The sequence below is a fragment of the Jaculus jaculus genome, chromosome 8 (assembly GCF_020740685.1).
Source record: "Jaculus jaculus isolate mJacJac1 chromosome 8, mJacJac1.mat.Y.cur, whole genome shotgun sequence".
Taxonomy (NCBI): Eukaryota; Metazoa; Chordata; class Mammalia; order Rodentia; family Dipodidae; genus Jaculus; species Jaculus jaculus.
In genome coordinates this window covers 2669021-2694537 of record NC_059109.1, presented here as the reverse complement: position 1 = coordinate 2694537, position 25517 = coordinate 2669021, and the positions used below count along the sequence as shown (strand labels likewise).

The 25517-nt window shown below is 55.6% G+C and overlaps 1 protein-coding gene across 24 annotated transcripts in view; it reads right to left on the bottom strand.

Annotated features, from left to right (window-relative positions):
• Window positions 1–25517, bottom strand: part of Syngap1 (synaptic Ras GTPase activating protein 1) — a 33812-nt gene that overhangs the window by 7934 nt on the left and 361 nt on the right. For 8 of the 24 annotated variants that reach the window (XM_045157630.1, XM_045157631.1, XM_045157634.1 and 5 more), the window contains exons 1-16: window positions 21177–21282; window positions 20947–21068; window positions 18921–19026; window positions 12994–13085; window positions 12530–12651; window positions 10835–10988; window positions 10584–10682; window positions 8203–8826; window positions 7935–8079; window positions 7587–7731; window positions 5967–6203; window positions 5648–5849; window positions 5264–5442; window positions 4519–4560; window positions 3122–4193; window positions 2511–2684 (exon numbers count right to left, since the gene is read on the bottom strand). In XM_045157630.1, the coding sequence (XP_045013565.1) occupies window positions 2511–2684; window positions 3122–4193; window positions 4519–4560; window positions 5264–5442; window positions 5648–5849; window positions 5967–6203; window positions 7587–7731; window positions 7935–8079; window positions 8203–8826; window positions 10584–10682; window positions 10835–10988; window positions 12530–12651; window positions 12994–13085; window positions 18921–19026; window positions 20947–21068; window positions 21177–21267 (3606 nt within the window). In that variant the 5' untranslated portion in view covers window positions 21268–21282. Of the gene's footprint in view, window positions 1–2510; window positions 2685–3121; window positions 4194–4518; window positions 4561–5263; window positions 5443–5647; window positions 5850–5966; window positions 6204–7586; window positions 7732–7934; window positions 8080–8202; window positions 8827–10583; window positions 10683–10834; window positions 10989–12529; window positions 12652–12993; window positions 13086–13168; window positions 16506–16602; window positions 16655–16790; window positions 16841–18920; window positions 19027–20946; window positions 21069–21176; window positions 21285–21654; window positions 21850–24100; window positions 24235–24425; window positions 24571–25517 lie in introns of those variants that run through there. The other 16 variants (XM_045157638.1, XM_004649574.3, XM_045157639.1 and 13 more) reach the window with 12 other exon arrangements.

Here is a 25517-nt window from a genome sequence, read left to right as displayed (position 1 = left end):
GCTCCTGTTAGGATTCTGAGATTTGAGAGCCAGAAGAGCTCAGAAGTCATTATTATTTCTTTCTTTCTTTCTTTTTAGCATTTTCAAGGTAGGGTCTCACTCTAGCCTATGCTGACCTAGAATTCACTATGTAGTCTCAGGGTGGCCTCGAACTCACAGGGATCCTTTTACTTCTGTCTCCCAAGTGCTGGATTAAAGGTGTGCATCACGCCCAGCCCAGAAGTCCTTGTATTTGCCCTACCGTCTCTGCGTTGAGAGCAACGTTGCCTAACAGAATAGCCACTAGCTCATGTAGCTGATTTTCCTTATGTTTATTTCTGCAGTATTGGTGATCAAACCTGGGGCCTCACTACTGAGCTCCAGTCTCACCCTTTCACGTAGTTATTAAAAAATTAAATATGGAGCCGGGCGTGGTGGCACACGCCTTTAATCCCAGCACTCGGGAGGCAGAGGTAGGAGGATCACTGTGAATTCGAGGCCACCCTGAGACTACATAGTGGATTCCAGGTCAGCCTGAGCCAGAGTGAGACCCTACCTCAAAAAAAAAAAAAAAATTAAATATGCAGCCAGGCTTGGTGGTGCACACCTTTAATCCCAGCACTCGGGAGGCAGAGGTAGGAGGAACACCAAGAGTTCGAGGCCACCCTGAGAATACATAGTGAATTCCAGGTCAGCCTGAGCTAGAGTGAGACCCTACCTTAGAAAACCAAAATAAATAAATAAATAAATAAATATGCCAGGTGTGGTGGCACACATGACCACACACCCACAAAGAAAAAAATGTTTAAAGCTGAGTGTGTGGCACACACCTTTAATCCCAGCACTTGGGAGGCAGAAGGAGGATTGCAGTGAGTTCAAGGCTACCCTAAGACTACATAGTGAATTCCAGAGTCAGCCTGGGCTAGAATGAGACCCTACCTCAAAAAAAAGATTTTAATAAATACATTAAGAGTTAAATAGTGGGGCTGGAGAGATGATTTAGCAGTTAAGACACTTGCCTGCAAAGCCAAAGGACCTTGCTTCAATTCCCCAAGACCCACGTAAGCCAAATGCACAGGTGGCGCATGCATCTGGAGTTCTTTTGTAGTAGCTGGAAGCCCTGGCACATCCATTCATTCTCTCCCCCGATCCCCGCCTCTCAAAATAAATTAAATAAATAAATAAATATTTAAAAGTTAAATAGAGGGCTAGAGAAATGGCTTAGCAGTTAAGTGCTTGCCTGTGAAGTATAAGGACCCTGGTTCAAGGCTCGATTCCCCAGAACCCATGTAAGCACAAGGGGGCGCATGCGTCTGGAGTTTGTTTGCCGTGGCTGGAGGCCCTGGTGTGCCTATTTTCTCTCTTTCTCTCTCTGCCTCTTTCTCTCTCGGCCTGTCACTCTCAAATAAATAAATAAATAAAAGTTAAATAGGGCCAGGCATGGTAGTGCATGCCTTTTTTCCCAGCATTCAGGAGGCAGAAATAGGAGGATAGTCATGAGTTTGAGGCTGGCCTGAGACTCTACATAGTGAATTCCAGGTCAGCCTGAGCTAGAGCGAGACCCTACCTTGGAGGGAAAATAAGAGAGAGACAGAAAAAAAAAGTTAAATTGCTCTAAAATTTTAGTTCCTGAGTTGCAAAGGCAACATTGTCCAACACGTTGGCCATTAGCCACGTGCAGCCCCCACGCCGAGCAGTGCCCCCTCCAGCACGCTTCCACCGCTACAGAAGGCTCTGCCGTACAGTGCCGCCAGCAGCCTTCCCAGCAAGGGCTCTTTATCTGATGCGTGGGACAAGGAAGACAACCTAAGAAGCCTTTACCCTGTAAAGAGGGCACACACAGAACCAGTGCCACGCTAGATGCTAGATGTGCTGGAGACAGGAGCTGACTGCCTGTAGTGGCTACCTGTGGTGTTGGGGCTTAAGTCTCATGGAAGTTGTTGTCCAAGCCCATACGTGACACCAGTGTACCACTTCTCCACGAAACCTCTCTTCAGTCTGCACTTGGGACTGTGTGTGGCGTATGCGTTTGTCTGTCTCCATCACCTCATGCAAGCCAGGTAAATGTTCTACGTTGCACTATACCCCCAGCCCTCTTTTTAACCTTTTATCTTGAAACCTTTTATCTCACCAACTTTCTCAGGCTGGCCTTGAAATCACTCTTTAGCCCAGCCTGGCCTTGAACTTCCCATCCTCTAGCCTCAGCTTCCCAGGAGGTGGGATGACGGTCCTGGGCAACCAGGCCTGGCTTGGGTCATGTTCTCTGCGTGCACCCTAATCCCGCAGCCACCCTCTTTCTTGGCCTAAATAAAAGGTTTGTCCTCAATCTACAGTGTATGAAACCCACAAAATAGAGATGAGAAAAATTTAAACAGACTGATTGAGTCTGGTCTCCCCTAGTGGACTTGAAAAGGGTTATCAGTGTTCGTCTTTTCACAGGGACTGTCTGAGCCTGCACATTTCTTTTGGGTGCAATATAGAGCTTCCCTGGGGGTGAGGAGGAGCCAGGGCTCAGGGCGGGGCCGGCGTACCCTGTCTAGCCGGCTCTCGTCCATCGATTTTGAGTATTCCTTGAGCTTGTACTCTTCCCGCTCGATGTGGGCACTCTCGATGTCAGCTGACAGGTGAGGCATGTTGGACACCCAGGCCACGGTCCGTTCTGAGGCTGGCATCGTGGGGTTCAACGTGGATGGCGTCTGAGAGTGCTGGGACAAGCAAGGTGGGGACAAGCAGAGCAGAAAGGTGGGAAGGGAGGGGCATTTAAAGGGAGAACACAGGCGTGTCTCCGTGCTCTAGCCCTGACCCCTTTTGAATACTAGGGGAGTGAGTGAGCATGTCTCCCTGTGAACAAGAGGGCCGAGGACAGGCGTTTCTGTCTTGCTCACTGGTGATCTGCAGTCCTGCACGGCACTGCAGACCCTGCACACACGGTGGTGGCAGTTTTGAGGCAGGGTCTTGCTATGTAGTCCAGGCTGTCCTCAAACTTGTAATCATCCCTCCTCAGCCTCCTGAGTGCTGGGACTACACATCTGCTTAATGAGCTAAGGACTGAGAAAACACTAACTGCAGACTGCCCTGTTCCACCTCACCCCTCTGCCCCATTTCCTTCTTCCCTCCCTTTACCCACCCCACCCTCACCTACCTGTTTGGTGATGGAGGGCTTGAGCCCCCCACCCCCTCCGCCACCGCTGCCCCCGCTGCCCCCAATGCTGCCCTCTTTGCTGAGGCTCTGTTGCCGTGGACGTGCGGGGCCGTAACTCGGCTCTGGAGACTGCAGTAGGTTCCCGCTGGACGGTCGGGGTTTCTGGGCAGCGCTCACTGTCAGCTGCTGAGACTTGCCCCTCTGCAAGGGAGGCGGCTGGCCCCCGCCACTCCCACCACTGCCCCCACCGCTCCCACCCCCGGGCCCTGAGGGAGCTGGCCTCTGGGGACCAATGGTAATCTGGGGAGGGGACAGCATGTGCTGCAGGTTGTCCTGGAGTGAGAGCTGCCGACGGGTGAAGTCAGTGCCAGAGGGTCCAAACTCATCACTATAGCTGTGGCTGTGAAGGATGGAGGCAGCAGGGGGTTTGGGGACCCCTGAGGAGAGGTCTTCACTCTTGCTATAGCCATGGAATGGGGCAAAAGTGTCTCCTGGGGGCTCTCCACCTCGGTGGTGGTGATGGTGGTGGTGGTGGTGATGGGAAGAAGATGGGCCATGGCCACTGCCCCCTCCATGGCCCCCTGGGGGTCCTGGTCCATCTGCAGCCATGTGGAAGAGAGGGTTTTGGAAGGAGAGCGGGATGCGCAGTTGCTGGGCAGGCACACCATCCGTGGTGACACCCATCTGGCTGAGGCGCATGCCAGCTGCCGTGATGGACGATCCACTCCCTTGGGAGAGGCGCCCAGCAGGTGCAGGCCGCAGCCCCAAGGCCGCTGTCAGTGAGGCCTGGCTTGAGTGCAACAGGTCCCCAACAGCTGCCAGGTTGGAAACACTACTACTGTTGAGGCGGCCACCAGGCCCATCGCCCTGCAGGTCCAGCATGGACACGCTCTTGTTGACGCTCAGCATCTTCTGCTCTGGCTCCGTGATGTCTGAGCTGCTCGTGCAGTATGCTGGAGAGGACCGGGCCAGCGGGGGCCGGCTCACGTAGAACAGGTCTTTACCCCCGCCGGGTGGGGGTGGGGGTGGCTTCTCCTTGGTTGGGGAGGGGAGGCGAGCCATGTCCATAGAGCTGTTGGGAGGGAAGGGGCACGGGCAGAAGGTAAGAGCAGGATGCCTGGCAGCGGAGCCTGCAGTGAAAAGTGGGGCCCACAGGGGAGGGCTGACAGCCAGTGGTGGTACCCCTTGAGAGGCAGGCAGGGAAGATGGGAGGGGAAGGGGAAAGGACAAAGTCCCTCAGGGAAAAGGATCGGTCTGGAGAAAAGGGGAGGGCAGCAGGAGGAGGGTGAGGGCCAGTCTGGGCAGGCATGGAGGAGATGAGGTGCAGTTGGAAAGGAGTGGAGGAGGGCAAAGGTCAGTGGAGCAGGAGAGAGGGTGGGGAGGGGAGAGCCCCTCACCTGTTGAGGCCTCGAGCCATGAAGGACTGAAGGTCGATGGAGCTGGAGAGAGATGCGGAGGGGCGAGCACAGAGAGAAGGAGAGAAGTGTGGACAGATGGAAGGAGCAGAGGGAATGGTGGGATGGGCATGGTATCATGGCGGAGACACAGGTGGGGACAGCAGGCTGATCACCAAATGAAGGGCGGCAGCTGAGGCCCAGGCCTGCCCATCACACAGGACGCAGGGCTCCTGGGCAGACTCGGGCCCACGCCTGCCCATCACACAGGACGCAGGGCTCCTGGGCAGACTCGGGCCCACGCCTGCCCATCACACAGGACGCAGGGCTCCTGGGCAGACTCGGGCCCAATCAGCCTCCAGCTGCCGCCTCTCTGAATGCTGGATCATGGGGAGAATTTATTTGCCAACCCGTTCAGAGACCCCTGATTATCTTGATACATGAATGAACCTCAGCCTGATGCCAAGCACGGGAGGGCAGAGGGATAAGGTCAGTCAGTGCTGCAGCACAATCCCCCCAGCTTCAAACTAAGCAGGGAGCCAAAAGCCTTAGCACCCTATGGAGTTATGCATTTCTCACTCCCTCTCAGCCTCCTACTGTCCTGTACTGACCCTTACCATTATTGTCCCCTGAGAACTTCCTTTCTTTCCAGGCCCACAGAAATGCATGTGGGGTCCAGTGAGAAATACTACAGAGGAGAGCGAGCTCAGGCTCCAAGGACATAGGGTGGGCGTGACAGGGTGCTCACCTGTTGAGGTCTCGCATCATGTAGCCCTGCATCTCGGCCGATGGTCCCCGCAGCACCACAGGCTGAGGCCGGGGCCGCTCACTCTGGCGGCTCGGCTGCCTTTGGATGTTGGGATTTCTCAGGGCTGTGCTGATGTCATTGAGGAGCCGGGGTAGTGGGCCCAGCTTCAAGAGGGCTTCCTGGAAAGGCAAAGCTGTTATCTTGGGGGCTAAGTGCCCAGGTCCAAAGGGCCTCAGGGGAAGCACAGAGGGTGTGAAGTGGGACGTCAATGGTAATGTCTTTGGAAACCGGAGGGAACAAAAGTCTGCACGGGGGTGGGTGGTGGCTTCTCAGGGTAGGCACCTCTAGCAGCACTGAGGCGGGACACAGGGGCTATCTGCTGACCTTGCTGAGCTGCGGCAGCACCTCCCAGAGCAGGGCGTGGAGTGTGGAGAGCTCGCGGCCCAGGTCAATGTAGCCCTCAAAGCTGCTGCTGTTGGTCAGTGTGTCCAGGTTGGAGATCTCATACAGGAACTGCTGCATGGAACCCCACTCCAGCTCCAGAAACTCGTTCATGAAGCCCAGAAAGTCCTCCTTTGAGGTAAACCTGGCCAAGGAGTCCACATACAAAAGACTCATGGCCCCATTTCAGAGTCTCTGGCAACCCAGGCGACCCTTTCTGCCCACCACAGCCCTGCCCCACGCTGCCGGGAGCTTCCCTCACTTGGAAAAGTTGGCCAGATTCTGGATGACCTTGGCGATGAGGGTGAGGGTTCGAGAGGTCTGCTCATCCGGGTACTCCTGCATGAGCCCGAACAGACTGGGTGACATGATGGCTGGGCAGAGGAAGCGCAGGAAGAGTGAGGCGCTGATCAGCCTGTCGGCGATGTCCTCCCGGCCCCGCTCTGCGCAGCGCAGCCGCCAAGACGCAAACACCTCCTTCAGCTCCCTCGGGAACACGCTGGGGGGAAGGGGTGGGGAGACAGAGAGAGAGAGAGAGAAAGAGAGAGACCGGGACTGAGCCCCAGAGACCCTCAGCTTCTGGGGAACATGCTGAGGGGGGTGGTAGGAGGTGAGGGTGTGGAGACAGAGGCAAAAGAGACAGGGAGGGAGGGACAGCAGGAGGAAGACAGGAGGCTGCTGAAAGAAGAGGGCTATGGCCGAGCGAACAGATTCTGGAGAGAGAAATGGAGAGAGGGTAAGGGGAGAGAGACACATGGGAGAGAAACAGAGGGGTGTGCGAGAGAGACAAGGAGAGGAGGAGAAGAAAACAGACACCAGGGAGGGACAGAGATGGGAGAGAGATGGAGGGTCACTTGAGGTACAGGGAGCTCGGACCCCCCAACTCTTCTGGATTCCAGGGAAATGGGGATGGACGTGCCCTAGGCATGATCCCCAGTCCCTGGAATGGCTCAGAGCTCACTCTCCCCGCCTCCCAGTGCCACTTCCATGTCCCACTGACATCTTAAACTCAGCGTAAGACAGAGCTCACCATCGCCCCCACACCTCTCTGCTCCTCCTCCTGATTTCCCGGTTCTGTCAATGAGGCCACCGTCTCCTAGTCACCAGCCTCATGGCCTCTTGAGTCATCCTGAATCCTTACAGACAGGCCCCTCCTTCCCTAGCAGCTCATGGCTCCTCCTGACCCCCCCTCACAGGGTCCCCAGGGCACCCCTTCTGTTTCCCGACACCATCCTGACTCAAGATCTGACCCCTTCATTCCCTGTTGTCCCCAGCAGCCTGGAGTTCTCTCTCCCTATTCTGTCCACGCTCTCCCTATGCCCCACTGTGCTACCTCAATCTCCATCAGACTGTTTCCTGTTGCCAGCATGGTTATCTACTGATAAATACAGACTCCTCTAACCCGAGGCCTTCCCAATCTCTAAGCCCCCTAAGCATACCTCTCCGTCCCCCTCCCACTATGAGCCATGTGCTCCACTAGACCTGCCCCAGATCCTGGCCTCCTCACCTCTGTGCTCACTGTCCCCATCTGTGAGAAATGCCCCTCGCCCACTGTGCAAACACTAGCTCCCAGCCAGTCTCCCAAGCCTTGGGCTCCACGTCCTTGCTCATCTCAGTCACAGCTGGGCCTTTTCTGACTTGGTGGTGTGCCTCCCTCACCACTGAACACTTCCTACAATGGCCCTGTGGCTTTTGTACAGCTCATTTGTCCACTCATCCTGGTGGGGATCCTCTGAGGTCAGGGACCAGGCCCCATTCACCTCTGCTCTACAGTACCCAAAAAATACTTTGCACAGTCCTCTTTGAGGATGGACAGATGGATGAACAGATGAACACACAACTGCCCAACCCTGGCCCCCCGGCCCAGCGTTCCCAGTCTCACCAATGGGAGTTGACCACCTTGCACAGGGCCAACTCACAGCACATCCGCAGGTTGGCCTGGTGCTCTGCCAGACTGGACGCCGTGCACTTGATGGGGTCCACCTCGCAATTCTCCTCAGATTCATACAGAGCACGGATGAATTCCCCTGGGGGAGGGAGGCACAAGAGGGAGTGGTCAGACTTTCCAAGGGCAAGGATAAGGGGCTCCCTGGGTTGGAAGAATGGCAGAATCAGATGGTTGGAGGCTGCAGTCCTGGGACTCTGAGGAAAGGGTGAAGTGGGCTCTGGCGTAGCCAGGTCTAAGGATGGGTGGCTCTGGGTATGAGGAAAGGCTTGCAGCAGGCCGTACCAATGGCGTCCTTGAGGTACTTCTGACCAATCAGCCTCATGTACTCTTCTATGGCTTTAGTAGCGAGTGTGTTCTCGCGGAATATTAGGTGCTCCCGCTCCATGAACCGATCTACTTCTGACATGGCCATGTCTGAAAGAAAATCCTGGGGCCCAGGAAAATGCAAGGGTCAGTCTGTAGAACCCAACCTCATGAGTCTCCCTTTCCTCACTGACCCCTAAGCCAGTGCCCATTCCTAAGCCACCTTTCCCTTAGAGCACACACTCACCTTGGCCTTGCCAGTACTCTGTAGGATGTGAACCAGTGCACTGGCAACCTCTTCTTTGCCCTTTACGTTCAGGGCGGGCTCTAGTACCGCACACAGCATCCGGTAATGGTTGGTGACGTACTCTGCAAACTCTTTATACAGCTCCATGGGTAAAATGCTCATTGTCTGGTAACGCGCTTTCAGCCGCACAGCCGGGCAACCTCCTTTGCCCTTGCCCCCTGAGCCACCCCCCGAGCCTCCTCCCCCTCCTGAACCCATGCCCCCAGAGCCCCCACTGCCTGTTGGCAGGGTCACAGGGTACCACTGCTCTGTGAAGTGGCGCCCAGCCAGGGTGGCCACCGGTACAGTCACCAGGCCAACATAGCCCGCCTTGTCCTTCTTGCGCTTTTTGTCTGAGTCACGGTACAGATGCAGCCGCAGGGCCCGGACAGCCGGCAGGTTGTTAAACTCGAAGTGTTCGCCCCAGAAGACAGTGTCCCCCGAAGCTGAGCGGGGCTTGGAGGTGGTCCGTGCATACAGCATGTCATCCAGGCAGAGCTCACAGTAGTATCGCTTCTTGGGGGGCAGCTCCCGGGCCTCTATGATCCACAACTTGAGCACGTTGTCCACCCGGCGGCTGTTGTCCTGGCACAGAGAGGTGGTTAGGGTGGAGAAAGGGGAAAGGGACAGTGAGAAGGTGGAGTGAGGAAGCCGCTGTAAAGCTGGGAGGTACGCTGGGTTGAGCAATGCCCCCCACTTGTTTTTAAAGCAGTCTTATCATGTAGTCCCAGGTGACTTCAAACTTGCAGATGTGCCCACCCTCCCTGTGCCTCCCGAGTGCAGGGACTGCATGTGCCACCACACCCAGCAGCATCCCTCCAACTCTTGTCTCTCCAGAACCTGTCAACAGGCTCCTGGTAGAGATAGTAAAATTCCAGTGAGGGCATACTGGTTAGTGTGGACTTCTAATTCAGTGATTAGTGTCTCTTTTATGTGGAGAGGGAGACTGGGAGATGCACACAAGGAAGGATGTAAAGATGAATGCAGGAACTAGACAAACGCAGCAGGAAGCCTGGATCACCTTGAGAAGGACTGATCTTGGAGCTTCAGAGGGAACATGGCCCTTCTGACACCTGGACTTTGGACTTCTGGCCTCCTGAGCTGTGAGTGAATAGATTCCTATTGATTTAGGTGGTCGTTATAGTTGGTGGTGATTTTTCATTTTTATAGCAGTCCTGAGAAACTACCAGAAGGGCGACTCATACACTAGACAATAGGATTAGTACTAGGAAAAAGCTGGAGGACCACCAAACAAAAAAACAGGGGAGGCAGAGGTAGGAGGATCACTGTAAGTCTGAGGACATCCTGAGCTAGAGTGAGACCCAACCTCAATAAAAGGAAAGAAAAAAAAATCCCCAGCCACAAATGATGAGGACTTTGCAGAGAAGAATGGAAAAGTCTTGCAGAGGCAATAGGATAAATATTGTATTCAAAATAACAACAGGACAAGTGAGGCTTGGCATAAGTATGAGGACACAATCTCCTGGTGAGGGTCAGGTAACGTGGAAATGTGCTGAAAGGAATGTGGCAGGACTCTGTGTGGGTTAGATCATGTCCAGCAACTTAGGTGGAATTCTTTAAGAAAGACATGGGGCCAGGCAGGGTGTGGTGGCGCACGCCTTTAATCCTAGCACTCAGGAGGCAGAGGTAGGAGGATCACCATGAGTTCAAGGCCACCCTGAGACTACATAGTGAATTCCTGGGCTAGAGTGAAACCCTTCCTCAAGAAACCAAAAGAAGAAAGAAAGAAAGAGAGAGAAAAGAAAGAAAAAGAAAGACAGACATGGAGACCCAAAAGAATAACAGTATTTTAGCTTGCAAGAAACTGTAATACAGAGGCAAACTGACAGAAGGGAGAATTTCTTCTGGGAAGCAGAAATCTCACAAAGACACAGACTTGTCGAATCTGTGCTATGGGACCACAGGGAGCACCTAGTCCAACCCCATTTGCACAGATTCTGTACAGAGAAAGCAAAAGTGCAGAGATATGACTGAATTTTGTGTCCTGAAAAACACTGCAAGTGGGGGCATGGGTGACCACCTGTCAAGTGTCTGTGAGGCCTTCCTGCCTATAGAGGAACTGGAGTAGAGGACTTCCCAGGCCCTGACAGCCCTCCTGGTCGATGATGGTTTTCATGCAGCAAAGGTGATCATGAAGTAAGGGAAAGCAGTATGGGAAGAAATGAAGAATTTTGAATGATGGGGTCATTACTGCTTGTCCAGGTTCCCTGCCCTGTGTCCCTTCCCCCTTCCAAGCCTCCCTCCTTTATTAGCCACCCCAGCCTCCCTAGTGGCTCATCTTTGCCTTGAACATGTGTCTAAGTCCCCTCACTCCCTAGTACCTTGTTGGGTTTTACTGCCCGCTGTAGATTCTCAATCCATTTGTCCCTTTCAGCTGCAGACCGACAGGCAAAACATTTTGTTCCAGATGACGTTGTTACCTGGAGAGGGATATGGAGTGAAGGATGGGGCTCAGCAATGGAGACTCCCTCCGTGGTCCCAGAGGTTAGTTTCCTTGACATTTCCACCTGTGCCACTTCTTCTCAGCCTCTCTGCCCGTCCTCCTGCCCTCCTCGGCCCACAAGATCAGTACCTCAAAACAGAACTCCTGGCCCAAGATGGAGCTGTGCACTGGCTTGATAATGGAATCTTCATCCAAGTTGAGCTCCAAGGCCTCAGCAGCACTGCTCGGACTCAGCAAGGACTCATGGGAGTGGGACTCCTTAAAGCTCTGCATCAGCCGGGCCCTGGCACACGGGAGGTTCGGAACGACAGTCAGGGATGCCCTCCCATCTTACGCACTCAGAGCCCGGCCTCATCAGTAGCTCTAGACTGCAGACTTTAAAAGTCCTCCAGAATCCATCACAAACTGACACAGACTTGCAAAAGGAAGCCCAGCCTCCCCAGGGGAAGGTCATGGGAGATGGGAGAGAAACTAGAAGCCTTGAAGAAACCCTCCACCCTCATTCCTCTTCTGTGCAGACCCAGAAACAGTCAGAAATAGACCATGGCAGAAAAGAAAGAGAAACAACAAAAACCAGATGATCCTAGACATGTCTTGGTGATTCTAGCAACCAGAGTCTCAATTTAAAAAAAAAAAAAAAAAAGTAAAAGATGGGCTGGAGAGATGGCTTAGTGGTTAAGGCACTTGCCTGCGAAGTTGCCTGGAGTTCGTTTGCAGTGGCTAGAGGCCCTGGCATGCCCATTCTCTCTATCTGCCTCTCTCTCTCATAAATAGGTAAATAAATAATAAGAAAGAGGAGCAAAGCATTGGAGGCTCAGACATGATACAGTATTGTGTGGTCTGGATCTGGCACACAGCTAGTGTTTAATGAACATTTCATGATTCAGACTATGAATGAAGTAAGATAAGTTTTGAAAGAGTGGGGGGGCATGAGGCAGCTGTGAGCAGAAAAAAAGGAGGTGAGGCAGGGCAAGGGACAGAGGCGCTGAGGCGGGGCAGCCTGAGACGTGGGGACAGAGCCCCGTGGGGAAGAGAAAGATGGGGCTGGGGAGAGAGAGGGGTGACAGGTAGCAAGGGGAGTGGAGATGGGCAGGGGATGAAGAGTAGAGAGCACGGGGAAGCGGGAGGGGCGCCGGGTGTGGGAGCCTCCGTACAGTTATTTATAGCAGCCCCGTCATCACAGGCTCTGGCTGCCGTCAGCGCCACGCTCCCCCGGCCCCCCGCCCCCGCGGCCAGGAATACCATGCCCTCACCCCCTGCAGTCCCCAAATCCAGCTCTGGTTGCACCGGAGGGGGCAGGGAAAGATGTGACTCACCTTACCCAACCTCCCTACCTGCCCAATCCCGGGGGCAGCCAGACATGGGGGAAAGGTAGGACAGAGCTCTCCCCAGAGAGTGACTGGGTAGGGAAAGCCCAGGCAGGGACCAGAGGCAAGGCGGAGGTCTCCTTCCCCAGCCGAGGTTCTGGATGAACTCCATCCTCCACCCCGCCACTCCGTCCTTTCACCTGCCCTGGCCTCCTCTTCCAGCTGTCCCACACTGTCCCCTCCAACTGCAGAGACCTAGCCCTCGGCCAGCCCAGCAGCCCCAGTCCCAGTCCTACCTGCTGCCCCTACTTCCTGCTCTTCCCTCGCCTCCTACCTGGGTCCTGGGCTCCCTTCCCACCACAGCCAGCCTCACTGCTCCTCTGACCCCTTCCATTCCTCTGAGCAGGCCGAAGCCCACACGACGCTCCCCAACCTCTGCACTCAAGGAACCCCCTCCCACCCCACTCAGAGCACCTTGACTGTACCCATCTGAACCCACAAGCCCCAGCCCCTGTACCGGTCATGGTCAGCACTTCGGAAGCGTGGCAGGATCTGGCGAAAGCTGCTGGTCCGGTCAAGTTTGGGTTGTGACTTGGTACGTTTGATGGAGCTTTTTAGCCTCCGGCTCAGGAAGCCTTGCTGGGGAGGAAATGGGGATGGGGCTGCGTTGGGGCCAGAATGGTTCTACCTAGACACCCTTCAGCTGCCAGGGGATCCAGTGAGATAGGGACAGGAGGACAGGAGCCCCGAAACCACCGTCTTCCGTGCTCCCACGGCCGTGTGAGCAAACACACAAGCACACGCCAGCCTGGGGAAGGTGGGAGGGCCGGTCCGAAAGCAGGGGGCAGAGCCAAGAGGGGGGAACCAGAGAGGTGGGGACACACACACCCTCTCCTTGCGGCCCCCTCTCCTCCGAATCCTGGAGCTCCAGCTGGGGCTGGAAGGGAGGGGCGCAGCTGGGCAACATCTGGCGGCACTCACCGAGGGCCGGAAGGGCGCGGCGGGGGCGGCCTCCATGCTGTACTGCTTCCCCCCTGGGACACTCTTCCTCCGCGAGCGACCCAAGTGGTATTCTGGAGGGAAGTCGGAGAAGGGGCTGGGAACCGCGGTCCCAAAGCCTAGGTCCACCTCCCTCTGCCCTCAGCTCAGGCCTCACCTACCCCCTGGAAAGCAGCAGGAAGAACAGCGGCGGTGAAGAGGCTGACCACGGGGAGGAGGGGGCAAAGAACCCGAGCCGGAGCCCCCGGAGGGGGACGGGGTGGGAGGCCTTAAGCCCATGACTGGGGTTTGCAGTCAGCAGAGGGGCATGGCCAGGAGGGTCAATAAGACCCCAGTAATGAAGAACCAGTACCAAAGATTCAGAAGAGCAAAGTCTCTGGTACCCCCCCCCCTAACCACCACAAAATGATGGGCTTGCTGGGGAACGACGGGTTAAAGGTCATTGCCCACAGAGAGGCTTTCTGCTTCTCCCAGCCTGGGACGTCCTCCACTGGCTACACACCTCCCAGAAACCCTGTCTGTCTGGAGGGCCAGGGCTGCCTCCCATGACCCTCCCTGGACTGGAGGGGACGGTCTCAGAAGGGACCTGTGAGGGGTGGCAGGGGACAGGAAATCCAAGGGGCCGATACGGGGTGGGGGAGGAGGAGCCGAAGCTCCCACGTGCACTGCGGTGGCAAGGAAAGGACAAGAGAAGATTGCCGCCGGTGGGGAGGAGGGGCAGTAGGGGTTCTGGGGACTCCCAAGTAAAGGTTGGCTGAGGAGGAGGAGGAAGGGAGGTGAATGCGGATGAAGCTCAGCCTGCCAAGGGTCTAGAGGGACAGCAGCTCCAAGAAGGAGGCTGAAGCTCCGCTGCCAGGGGATTTCAAGGAGCTGAGGGGCTGGAGGAGAATGAAAGTGGGGGTGCCAAGCTCCGGCTCCAGCTCCAGAATGGCCGCCCAGGCCTGGGCTCCCCCTTCAGCCCCACAATCACCACTGCAGCCAATGGGGGGGCAGGTGCTGCATCAGGGGCGGGGCTACCATCTCCAAGGCAACAAGAAGCTACAGGCTGAGGGGGGGGTAGACCGGAAGAGCTGTCTGTTAACCCTCTAAGTCCCAGAATGGAACTAGAATGGGCCACACTATAGTTGCACTGCTTCCCGAATTGAAAACTACCCTAGCACCAGCCCCCAGCTGCCCATTGCCTGCAAACCCAAGATGACACACACAAGTCTGCTCCCTTGACACACAGTCCTCTGAGTCCCTTAGGAACATGTGTAGGGCACAGAAACATGCACTGAACTGTGGGGGGTATGTGTGTATCAGAGCCGCAATGCCAAAATTAAATAGGGATCTATGTGCTCATGAGATATACACACAGAAGCATGGGGACACGAGGACCCAGATTCTGCGACCCTGAGGCCCACACACCCCACACACTTAAGATATACGTGAACACTGCAACAGGGGAATACATACTTGAACCCAGACACACACATGAAAGCTGCTAGTGTGGTCCATGTGGCCCAAGTCCCTTGGGGAATATATGGGCAGCATACTACAGAAATGGACATGTAACCCCAAGATAACTCCTATCCCCAGGCAGAAGGCCAGTGTAACCCCTGAGACACACTCTTGACTACACCACAGTTCCAGGCCCTGCTGCTCGCAGAAGGTGGCACAATGGTCTCAACCAAATAAGAGAGTCTCTATCTCCCCATCATCCACACTGAAAGTCCCAACCACATGCACTGTCTTGGGGCAGCGACCCCCAACACACACACACACACACCAGCTTTTCCCTGATTCCAAACTAGCATCCATAATGGCTACCAGAAAAACCACCCCCCCACACACAACAGCAAAACAGCTAATTATCTGTGACACAGTAAGCAAGGTGCAGGCTATCTTCTTCCTAGTTCATCTCTGCATTTCTTAAGCAGGGAACCTAGATCAGCCATTATTTTCACACAAACTCTTCTAATGGAGGCATAAAAGCATATGCTTAAGTTCACTAAATTATGTTTTAGAAGTAAACTATTAACACAGGCAGGGGAATGCTAATTAGATTGCTTGGTTCTTAGAAGTAATACACATATTACCAGGAACTGAAATCTCGGAACTCAGAAACAAGTCACAGGTACATGGAGGACACACACACACACACGCTTACAGTCTATCACTGCAGCAGGGAAACTGGCAGAAGCAGAGAAGGGGCAGAGTGACAGGAACACAGGACATCCTGTTATTAGTGCTCCTTGCAGTGACATGTGCAGAGAACCCAGCACAGCACTGTGCACACACAGAACACACCTGAGAAGCATGCACCGCGACGCTGGCACTCTGCGCCCCATCCCTGCAAGATGTATACACGCATGCACACACATAACAGCCACCTACACAGACCCGTAACACAGGCATTGTGCACACACCCACACATGCACACACCCTGTATACACACACAATTGCACTCACACAAACACACAGCAAGGGAGCGGACTCCTGCCTCTCCAATGTCTCTAATCTTGCCATCACCCACAGCATCTTCCCTGCCTTCCAGTCCCCCAAGCCCCTGCCTTTCTGGTCCACACCCAGCTGGCAGCTGTGGAGGGGAGCCAGGGGAAAATGCTGCTATGGAAAGATGAAGATCAGGGCTGGAGAGGGAGGCTCGAAACAAGGCTCCCTCCTCGGCTGCTGCACTGACAGGCCTCACTGAGCGCCAGCCCCTTCCTGAGGGGTCTCCTCAGACCCTCCCAGGCCTGCAGGAATCCAGGCCCTGCTGCATCTCCCACCTTCTCAGAGACCACTTCACAGAAAGGCCAACTGCACCTTGCTGCCCCACTTCTCCATCTTAAGCCTGTCCTCTCTCCCCTCTTCTAAGTGTGGCTCAGCTCTCTCCCACATTCCCATTGCCTAACTCTTCTTTCTCCCCCTCTCTCTGCTCTTGAAGCCTCTCTCATTTCTCCCCACTTGTCCTCTTTACCCCACGACTTGCCTCTTAAAAAGCCTTTCTGTCCCCACCTTGGGACCAGGCAGGGGCTCACACCTGCCTACCCCAAAGGTGTAGGATCCTAAGGAACACACACTTTCTCCCCACCAGCACCGGCACACCACCCACATCCAGACCCGCCCTGGACACCCATGCTGGGACTGACACAGATACTCGGACCGGTGCTGGAGCACACATGCAAAGGCACACACCTGCCACCAGGAACACAGAAACACATTCCTACACGCCAGCGTTTGATGGCATGCAAGCTCAGGGTCAAAGGTGACCTGAATCAGGATGGCCACATACTGCCCCACAAGCCAATGGCTGGCCCCAAAGACCCTGAGGCAAAACAGGCAGAGAGGTAGGGTAAGACAGGCTACAGACTCGGACCCGGCTTGCTACACATGGGTGCATGAGGAACTAGGCCTCGTGTGCAATGGCACGGACACACAGGGGACACGGGCACGATCACACACGCACACACCCGGGATGCCCCTCCAGCAGGGCTCCAAGACCCTCACGCACCAGCCGCCCCCGCGAGCTGGCCACCTCGCCCTTGCCAGACCGTCCCCGACCTCCTCTTCCTTCCTCCCCCCGACCTCAGGCGCCCCCCCTCCGGTTACCATGACTCCCCCCACTCGGAAGATGCAGCGAGAACATGCGGAGGGAGCAGCTGCCGCCGCCGCCGCCGCCGCCGCCGCCGCGGCCTCCCCACCCCCCGCCCCGCGCCCACGCACACGCGCGCCCCCGCCCCACGCACACGCGCGCGGCCCCCCACGCGCGCTCCTGGCCCTCCCGGCCCCGCCCTTACCTCGCACCGCCCCCCGGGGGTCGGGGGTGTCCCCGGCGGGGGAAGGGCCCCGCCCTGCGCGGGGGAGGGGCGCTGCGGAGGAGAGCGGGCGGCGCGGCGACGGCGGCGGCGGCGGCGGCGGGGCCCGGGACGGCCGGGGCGGCCGCGCGGTGACGGCCGCGGGAACGGCTCCCTCCGCCGCCGCTGCCGCCGTTGCCCGGGCCCCGCCGCCGTTGCTAGGCGACCGCTGCTGCCGTGGCCGCCTCTGTCACGAGCCCCGTCGCCCGGAGACAGCGCGAGAGAGACGGGGGAGGGGGGCAAAGAGACCCCCAAAACCTACCGGGCCTCCCACCATCGCCTCCTGAACAGAACCCTCCCCCTCAAAAAAAAATAGCCCTTGGAGGGAACAAGGGTTTGCAGCCCCACTCCACCCAGCAAAGAAGGAGCCCTGGTTCCCAGCGCCCCTCGAAGCTCCGGGTCCGGCCACCTCTCCTGGGCTGGGCAGTCCACAGCCTCAGCGAACACCTTCGCAGGCCGGAGTCCCCGAGGGCCCAGCGAGCCCTCTGCCTGTGTCTCCTGCACATCCTCCACGCCCAGGGCACATTTCCTAGTTCCCTCTGAAGACCCCAAAATGTTCACCAGGTATCAACTTTCACTAAATCCTCCCCCAAATATATATCCTTCTAGAGCCCCTCCCAGCATCTACCAAACCCCAGTACAGTAACCTCCACAAAGCACCCCGATTCCAAACGCACACCGTGTCCCCGCCCAAAGCACGCTAGACCTATACCAGAGGCCCCCAGACTCAGGTCTCAGAATAAGATGATGCATATGTGGACAGCAGCCAACCGCGGGACTCGTGGCAAACATGTGTGAGCATGTGACCGACCGTCTTGGCATGGGTACACAGGTACACACTGCACATACACACATGCACCAAACACGGACGTGACATATACACAAATACACAGATGTGACAGACATTACAGTCTCTGCACACACTCAACTTTGCCTGGCTTTGCCTCAGAGATGTGCTACCTACACACGCCTATAATCGGTTGCCATGGCAATGACACACTTCCGTGACCACCGACCTGGGGGTCTCAAAGCCAGCCCCCATGGGCAGTGAGGCCTGGACTATCAGAAGGCAGCTGAGGGAACCAAGGAATAGGGCAGGCCACTGGCTCTCTAAGGAAGCAACTAGAAGCCTAGGACCCCGAGGGGAGGAGGAGCTGGTGGGAGAAAGGGGTCGCCTGGGGCTGGCTGGGGGGTCCGAACCCAGGGGTCCTAGGAGAGTAACGCAGAGAAAGGGGGCAGTATGGAGGGGGTTTCCGGGGACTGAGGGCGTCTCTCTGCACCTTGGCTGCAGATCCTTGTTCTCTGCCTTCATCTCCCCTCACTGTTCCCATGGAAACCTTTTAAGCGAACTTCTCAGGAAGACAAAAATCTTTTTTTAAATGACTAAAGAGGGGGGTGGGGGGGCAGCAGGGGGAGGGAGGGGAAGAGACAGATGGAGAGAGGGAGAGAGCTGGAGAGACGGAGTGAGCAGATAGCTCTACAGTCAGACGATGGCATGGGGGTCTGATGGAGTTCCAGCGGGAGCAAAGGGGAGGGTCTGCAGAGAGAGTCAAGAGGCACCGGGAAAATAAGAGAAGTCGGGGAAGGAAATTAAAGGGGGCGATATCATTGAAGAAGATGGAAGCCTTGATGGAAAAAGAGGGAGGACCATAGGCCTGAAGGTCTGGAAGAACCAGGAGCGGGGATGACAGAGGTTTGGGGGGAGGGCAGGAACTAGGTCATCCTCTCCAAGATCCCAGACCACGGGCTGGGAGAGCCAGGGCCCGAAACCCTCGGACGGGAAGCTAAAGATCTAAGGAGACTATTTTTACATGCACCGGGGGAAACAGTCAAACTTCGCTGCAGAAGCAGGAAAAAGGAGCGAAGCGGAGTACGGACGCGCCGGGGCCGCTCACCAACAGCCCCTGTCCCCAGACACGCCCGGCCCAGACGAGGGCGCCCTCGGCTCGGGATCGAGACTTGGTCCCGCCTCCTCCTCCTCCTCCGCCGCCGCCGCCGCCGCCCGCCCGGCGTCTCCCGCCCTCTCCCCGCCACTGTCCGGGGCACGAGAGAGAGCCTGCTCGGCCGCCGTACCATGCTCGCCGTGGGGCCGCCCCTCCACGGGCACGGAGACCGTGCGTCTCAGCAGTTTGTTGCGGCTGGACTCGCTCCTCCGGTCCCGGATCAGAAGGGGGTGTATCTACGGGATGGGGAGGGGTGTCAGACCGCTCGGGCCGCGCCGCCCCCGGCCCGTGGCCCCCCGCCAGGCAGCGGGCCCTCCGGCCCGGCCCTGCTCTCCCGCAGCTCCTCGCTTCCTCTCTGGCCCCTCTGGCCGGACAGTCCCCCGCTGTTCCCCCTGGATTTCTCCTCCAGCACCCTCCAGAGACCTGGCCACAGCCGACTCCGCTCTCCCCGCAACTCCGTTAGCTAGCTAACCTGAGTCTGCCTTCCCCTTGACCTTCAGCACGTCCACTCCCGCTCCCCTCCCGCCCGCATCCCCTCCCTCCCTCGAGCTGTCACAGCCGCATGTATAATTCGGATCCGCGGCTTGTCTCCCTCCCACGGCAGGCTAGCGGCCAGACTGGGACCCAGCCACCCCTCCGCTCAGAAGGCCTGGTCATCTCTCCTCCTTTCCTCACCTGCGCCCACAACTCAGCCCCTGTCGTCCCTCAGCCCCGACCTTTCTCTGTGCCTCACCCCCAGCCCCCTTGAGAATCTTCAACCTAACTTCCACCCCGACCGACCAGGAGTTACAGGATTAAGAACCATGAGGGCCCAGCTCCACAACCCATCCAATTCCACCTCCGTAAGGCCCTCTATTCTGTTCGTTATCCCTGCTCCATCCACTTCTCTCCTACCTCAGACTCTAGCTGGAAATTCCTGTTGCCCCTCAACTGGATGGTCACTGGGTCCTTTCTGGACCCCACCCTCTTCATCCCTACAACAGTTCCAACTCATATTGTTCCAGTTTTCTAAGTTCCTCCCACAGACTCCAAAGCCCTGGTCAAGACTGATGATCATTACAGTGAATCCTGCCAGTGTCTTCCAGTGCCCCAAAATTAAACTCCCCAACCACCTCACCCGAAGGTAGAATAACCACTTTGTTTTCTGAACCTGACCACAGTCTGGAAGCCCTCTACCCAGACATCTCTCCAGGCTCTTACCTGCCCCACAGGTCTCTTTAAACCTGGGCAAGCCCTAAATCCAGTCCCAGCCCTGTCTCACCAGTCCAGCCCCAAAAGCTTTCAAGGAAAATTCTCACCTCCCTGGTCTTTCAAGCTACCCCATCATCCTTATGCCCAAACCACACTGGGTCATCCATCCACCTTTCATATCTGCATCCTCTTTCCTCCCATGCACTGGCTCCTGTTGGCCCCGCTCCCGCCTTGCAAGCCACATTCCCTCACCTCTCAAATTGTATGTGACCACTATCTCCTGTGAGGCTCCTCTGTCCATTCAGCCTTCACCCCAGCTAGTCCTTGTCCCTACTCAAGTCCTGTTCCTTTGGACAACTTCCCACATTACAGCTGCCTTCCTCCCCAGGCATCTCCTCCCTCTCTATTCCTTCCTGACATCCAACCTGCCCTCAGTGTCTCGGTGAGCCTGCTCTCAGGCACCTGCAGTCTTCACTCCCATTCATGCCAAGGTCCATTGACCTCTGTCATCTTTCCCAGTACCCTTTACTTTCTTCCCCATCTCTCTCCCATAGGACACAGTTCATCCCATGATGGAGAAATAAGTGGGAAGGGGGGGGTCTTGCTCAGTAGAAGGAAAAGGCTCACTTTCACCTCACCATTTCTCACCCTTTCCTCAAGCCCTTCCATTTGCCTTCCCTATTCTAACTTCTCCCACAATCTAAATGGGGTAAAAAAAAAAAAAAAGGATATACCCCCAAAATCTTCAGAATCACATCTCATCAACACTTCTCATGGCCCCCAAAGGCCCCAGGCCAAAGTGAGAGGATGACCGTCTTACAACACCCCAGCCTAAATCTCAAAAGCTGCCCCTCCCGCGGCGTGCGAGTGCTCCTGCCTTGCAGCGCTCCCTCTCCCGGAGGAGGACTGTCCCCATGCTCCTCTCCACATTCTCCCACACTCCCCAGCCTCCCCACCCTGCTCACCTCGTCCTCATCCAGCATGAGCAGCTGGTTCCCCGAGATGATGCAGAACCGAGGGTTCCAACCAGGACGATCATATGGGGAATGTACGTATTGGGTTCGGTGCATAGGGGGTCCCCGTACATCTGGGGGACAGAGACACATAAACAGTAAGGGAGGTTCTATGTATCTGGGCGTAGAGGCCTAAAATGGCAAGAAGTGTCCACAGAGTGGGAGAAGGGAGCCCCACCCACCTAAAGAGACCTCAGTTGAGAATGGGGTGCCTGGCAAGTTTAAAGAAAGGATCAGAAGAGAAGCTTTTACATCCGGGGAGTCACAGGACATGAGGCTGAAGCTGCGAAGATTTCTGAGAAGGGGAGGTGGTTTCAGGGAGGAGAATTTTATCATGATACAGAAGGAGATGATTGAGGTAAAGGAAAATCTATCCACTAGGAGAAACAAGAAGGGCGGAAGGTCATCAAAACTGGCAGAAGAAAGACAGTATGGTGTCAGGAGAGGGAAGGCACCCAATGACTGCACAAGATGCATGTGAAAGGTAGAGCGGCACATCCGTGAGAGTAAAAAGAGAGGCGCCCAGCTGTGGGAAAGAAAGTATAAGAACATTTGGGTCATGAGATTCTGAGCTAAGTATCTGGAAAAGAGAGGTGGGGGCTTATCTGTTCCCAGCCAGAGACATGAGAGGGCCTCCCCTTCCCCTTGCCCCAGCACTACCCTAGTCCTCCTTTGGCGACAGTCTGTGGTTCTTCTGGTGATAAGGAGATGGCTTTTCTCAGCATCTGGCTTTGGAGGAGCCAGAGTGGAAGAAGGTGAAGATGTTCTCCTTGGATGAACAGCATTTACATCGATCTCCTTCCCCATTCCACCCCCAGAGGTCAGAGATTCAATCCTGCCCTCTCCAATCTAATCTACATGGATAGGATGGAAGCCAGCTCCACATGTCAGGAGCCTCACTGGGGCACACTGAGGAACCTGCAGAAGAAAGAGTGGAGGGAAGATTGGAATGACCAAGCCTGATGACAAAGGAGCCTCCTAGAGGGGGAGCAAACCTTCCAGAAAAGAACAGGAGACCAGGGGTTATGTGTGCTCAGACATGTCCTCAGGGCCTCCCTTCCCCATCTTTGCAGTCTTGCCAAGCCCCTAGAAACCACCTTTTCCTTAAACTCGATTGCCATATCCCATCACAGGAACACAGCAACAGACCCTATGGGAGTAAAAGAACTCAGACAGATTGGTGACATCGAAGTGATGTGATTTAGGCTTAAGATATGGAGTGAGGGCTGAAGGGATGGCTTATCGATTAAGGCATTTGCCTGCAAAGCCAAAGGACCCAGGTTTGATTCCCCAGGACCCACGTTAGCCAGATGCACAAGGGGTCTCAAGCATCCAGGGTTCGCTTGCAGTGGCTGGAGGCCCTGGCATGCCCATTCTCTCTCTCTCCCTCTTTTGGTCAAATAAATAAAATATTTATAAAAATATGGAGTGAGTGTTTACAGGAAGAAGAGTCAACTTCTGTTACTTTAGTGAAATAAACTGGGCATATTGCAAGAGAACTGGTTTTTGCACTTCATTCCAATCCCTTGAGTAGGAGTTTTGAAAAAAAACCAGTCCTTTACCGTCTACAGTCAATGCCCCTCAAATTTACCCAACCTGCAGATCAGAGAGAGCTGAACCCTTAGGACATAAATGTCCAGAAATCATAATAATGTTTCAGGGCCTCCTCAGAGACTCTACCCAGTATTCTTTCAGTACAAGGATCATCGACGGGGCTGGGGGATTATTGCTAGGTGGTAGAGGGCTTGACTGACATGCTCAAGGTTCAAGCCCCAGCAAACAACAAAAATCACCCACACTTAGACTTGGAGACAGTTAAGACAACGGGACTACTGCCCAAAGACACCTGGTGTGCCCCAAGGGAAAATATGCTGATACACATAACCACAAGGGGAAGGCTGCAGCTGAGAGCTCAGGGGGCACCTGTCTCCGGGGAACAGGGGAAAACACAGAAACATAATTCAGGAGCAACTCTGGAAACACACATAGATGCACAAGCACAGAGTCGGGACTTAAGGAAGAAGGTTAATGACCTGGGAGGCAAAGGAAGGCGGCAGAAAGGGAAATTTTTTACTGGAAATGAGAAATCCCACCAGGACTCAAGATGGGGATCCCTTAGAGCCCCTGTTCCAAATCTCAAAACCTCAGTGTCTTTGTACCCCAAGTCCCCAATACCTCAGGAAATGAGACAAGAAAAGAGGAATGGTGGTGAAGGCTGGAGTATTAAGGGAAAGTGAGTAGGCACAGACTGTGGTGACAAGATGGGAAGTGGGGTAGGAAATAGAGAATGGACTGGGGGACAAATGACAGGATGGATCTAGAAGAGGAGGAGACAGAGATGATGGGAAATGCCTAGGGGTGAAGGAATAGACCAGAAGGTGCAACCAGACGTGAGGCAAGGAACTGAGAAAGACCTGACAAGGGGCTGGAGTGGAGGAATGTAGAAAAGTAGTATACTAAGGGTGCTACCAGATAAAGGAGGGGGAGGAGAAAATGGACATTAGAGAAGGGACAGATGCAGGGGAAGATAGAATGGGGACTGATATAAAGAACGGACACCATACGGGGGAAAGATATAAGTGATGGACAGCAGAGGGAGGGATGAAGGGAGGAAAGGAAATAAAGGTTGGAGTGGGGGAGGGGTCAAATGGCTAAATGAAGAGAGCAGAAAAGACCCCAGGTACCGCATCTCCCTTGCCAAGGGCCCTAAGGAGGGCCTGAGTCTGAGGCAGAACCTTAACCTGGTCCCTAGTCCCACCACTCAGTCTTACTTGAATCTTCTCCCCCCACACACAAAACACACATATAACTTGGCCCTCCCCCTGCCCTGAGGTCCCCTCCCCCAAACCCTTTCCCTCTCTCTCCTCTCTTCCCTCCATCTGGACCCTCCATCCCCCCCACCTGCCACCCTCTCTCTCCATCTGGCCCCTTCTCTCCCTCCTTCCTCCTCTCTTTTTCTAACCCTACCTTTCTCGGAGCCCCCCCACCATATTCCCCCAATCGTCTCAGCCTCTCCTTTAACCCTTATGTTTGCATTTTCTCCTTCCGCCCTCTCCTAAGCCTCTGTGCCTCTGTATGCTTGATATTTTCATCAGTCAGCACCCACCTCCAAAGCATTTCTGCAGCTCTTCCCCCAGCCCTACCCTTCTCCCTTAGCACCCATTTCTGGCGCTGTCTTTCCCCTCCATCATCTTCCCCTAGGCCCCTTCAGGGCCTGCTTCCCACTCCCTCGGTCCCTAACATACCCTTATCACCCCTATTCCTCTAGCCCCCAAAGGCTCCTTCCCCACTGCTCCCACCCTGGCCTTCCCGGTCCTCCCCTCTCCCTCCATTTCAGCCGCTCCCTCCCCTCCCTGGCCCCGGTTCTCCCCCGCCCCCTGCCCCTCCCCCTCTTGCCCCCCCATCTGGCCCTCCCCCCACCACCACCATACCTCTGAAGGGGGCATAGGACATCGCGGGGATGCTCCCCCGATGGATAGAGGCGCGAGACCTGCTCATTAGGCCTGGGGGGGAGGGGGCGGGGGGGACCGGGGAGAAAGAGAAGAGAGAAAGAGGGGGAGAGAGAGGGGGAGAAGGAGGAGGAGGTGGAGGAGGAGGAGGAGAGAGGAGGAGAGAGGAGCAGAGAGGAGCAGAGAGGAGGAGGTGGAGAATAAGAGCCAACGGCAGCAGCGGCAGCCTAGAGAGAGAGAGAAAGGGGGGGGCGGGGGAAGCGAGCGAGAGAGAAGAGAGCGGGAGGAGGAGGAGGAGGAGGGAGAGTCTGCAGCCCCCACCCCTACTCGGGAAGACCCAGGGAGAGAAAGCGAGGCAAGGAGAGACCCCTCACTCAGACACACCAGAGTGTCTGCCAGCAGTCCTGAAGCAGCAGCCCCCAGGTCCTGAGGCAGACCCCAGACCCAAGAAAAGACACCTCGCCCTGCTCCACACACTGCACATTGATCTCACAGATTCACAGACGAGAAGAAAAGAGACTCTTGATTTCAGGGGGATAAAAGACCCCAGACCCTCCAGAGAGCAGTAGCAAAGACTAGAATCTGAGAATCTTGTCCCAGAAAGGTTTTCCAGAGCCACAGAAATATAAGACCCCAGACCCTGGAGTGATGATTTAGGGACTCGAAGAACAAGATGAAACCCAGATTAGAAAGACCCTGACCCAGAATTAGAACTCAGACCCAGAGAGATTCTGAAAGTACAGATTCAGATCAAAGAAACTGCAGACTTGGGGGTTTGAGGGGAACCCCCCCCCTTAGACTAGAGACTCAGAGACCTAAAACTCATCAAATCTGAAAGGATTCAGAGTGATCACAGGGTTCTGAAAAAGAATCCCCTAAAAACAACTCAAAACTCAGCGCCTAGAACGATATATGAAAAACAGAGATCTCTAAGAGACACACTCCATCCAGATCCAGAGATCACAGGGAGGCAATCACCTCCTCAACTTAAGAGGTCAGTGAAGGAACCCTGACATCAGCATGGGAACGTCGCAATCACACCCACCACACTAGTGACCCCCGACCTCGGGAGAC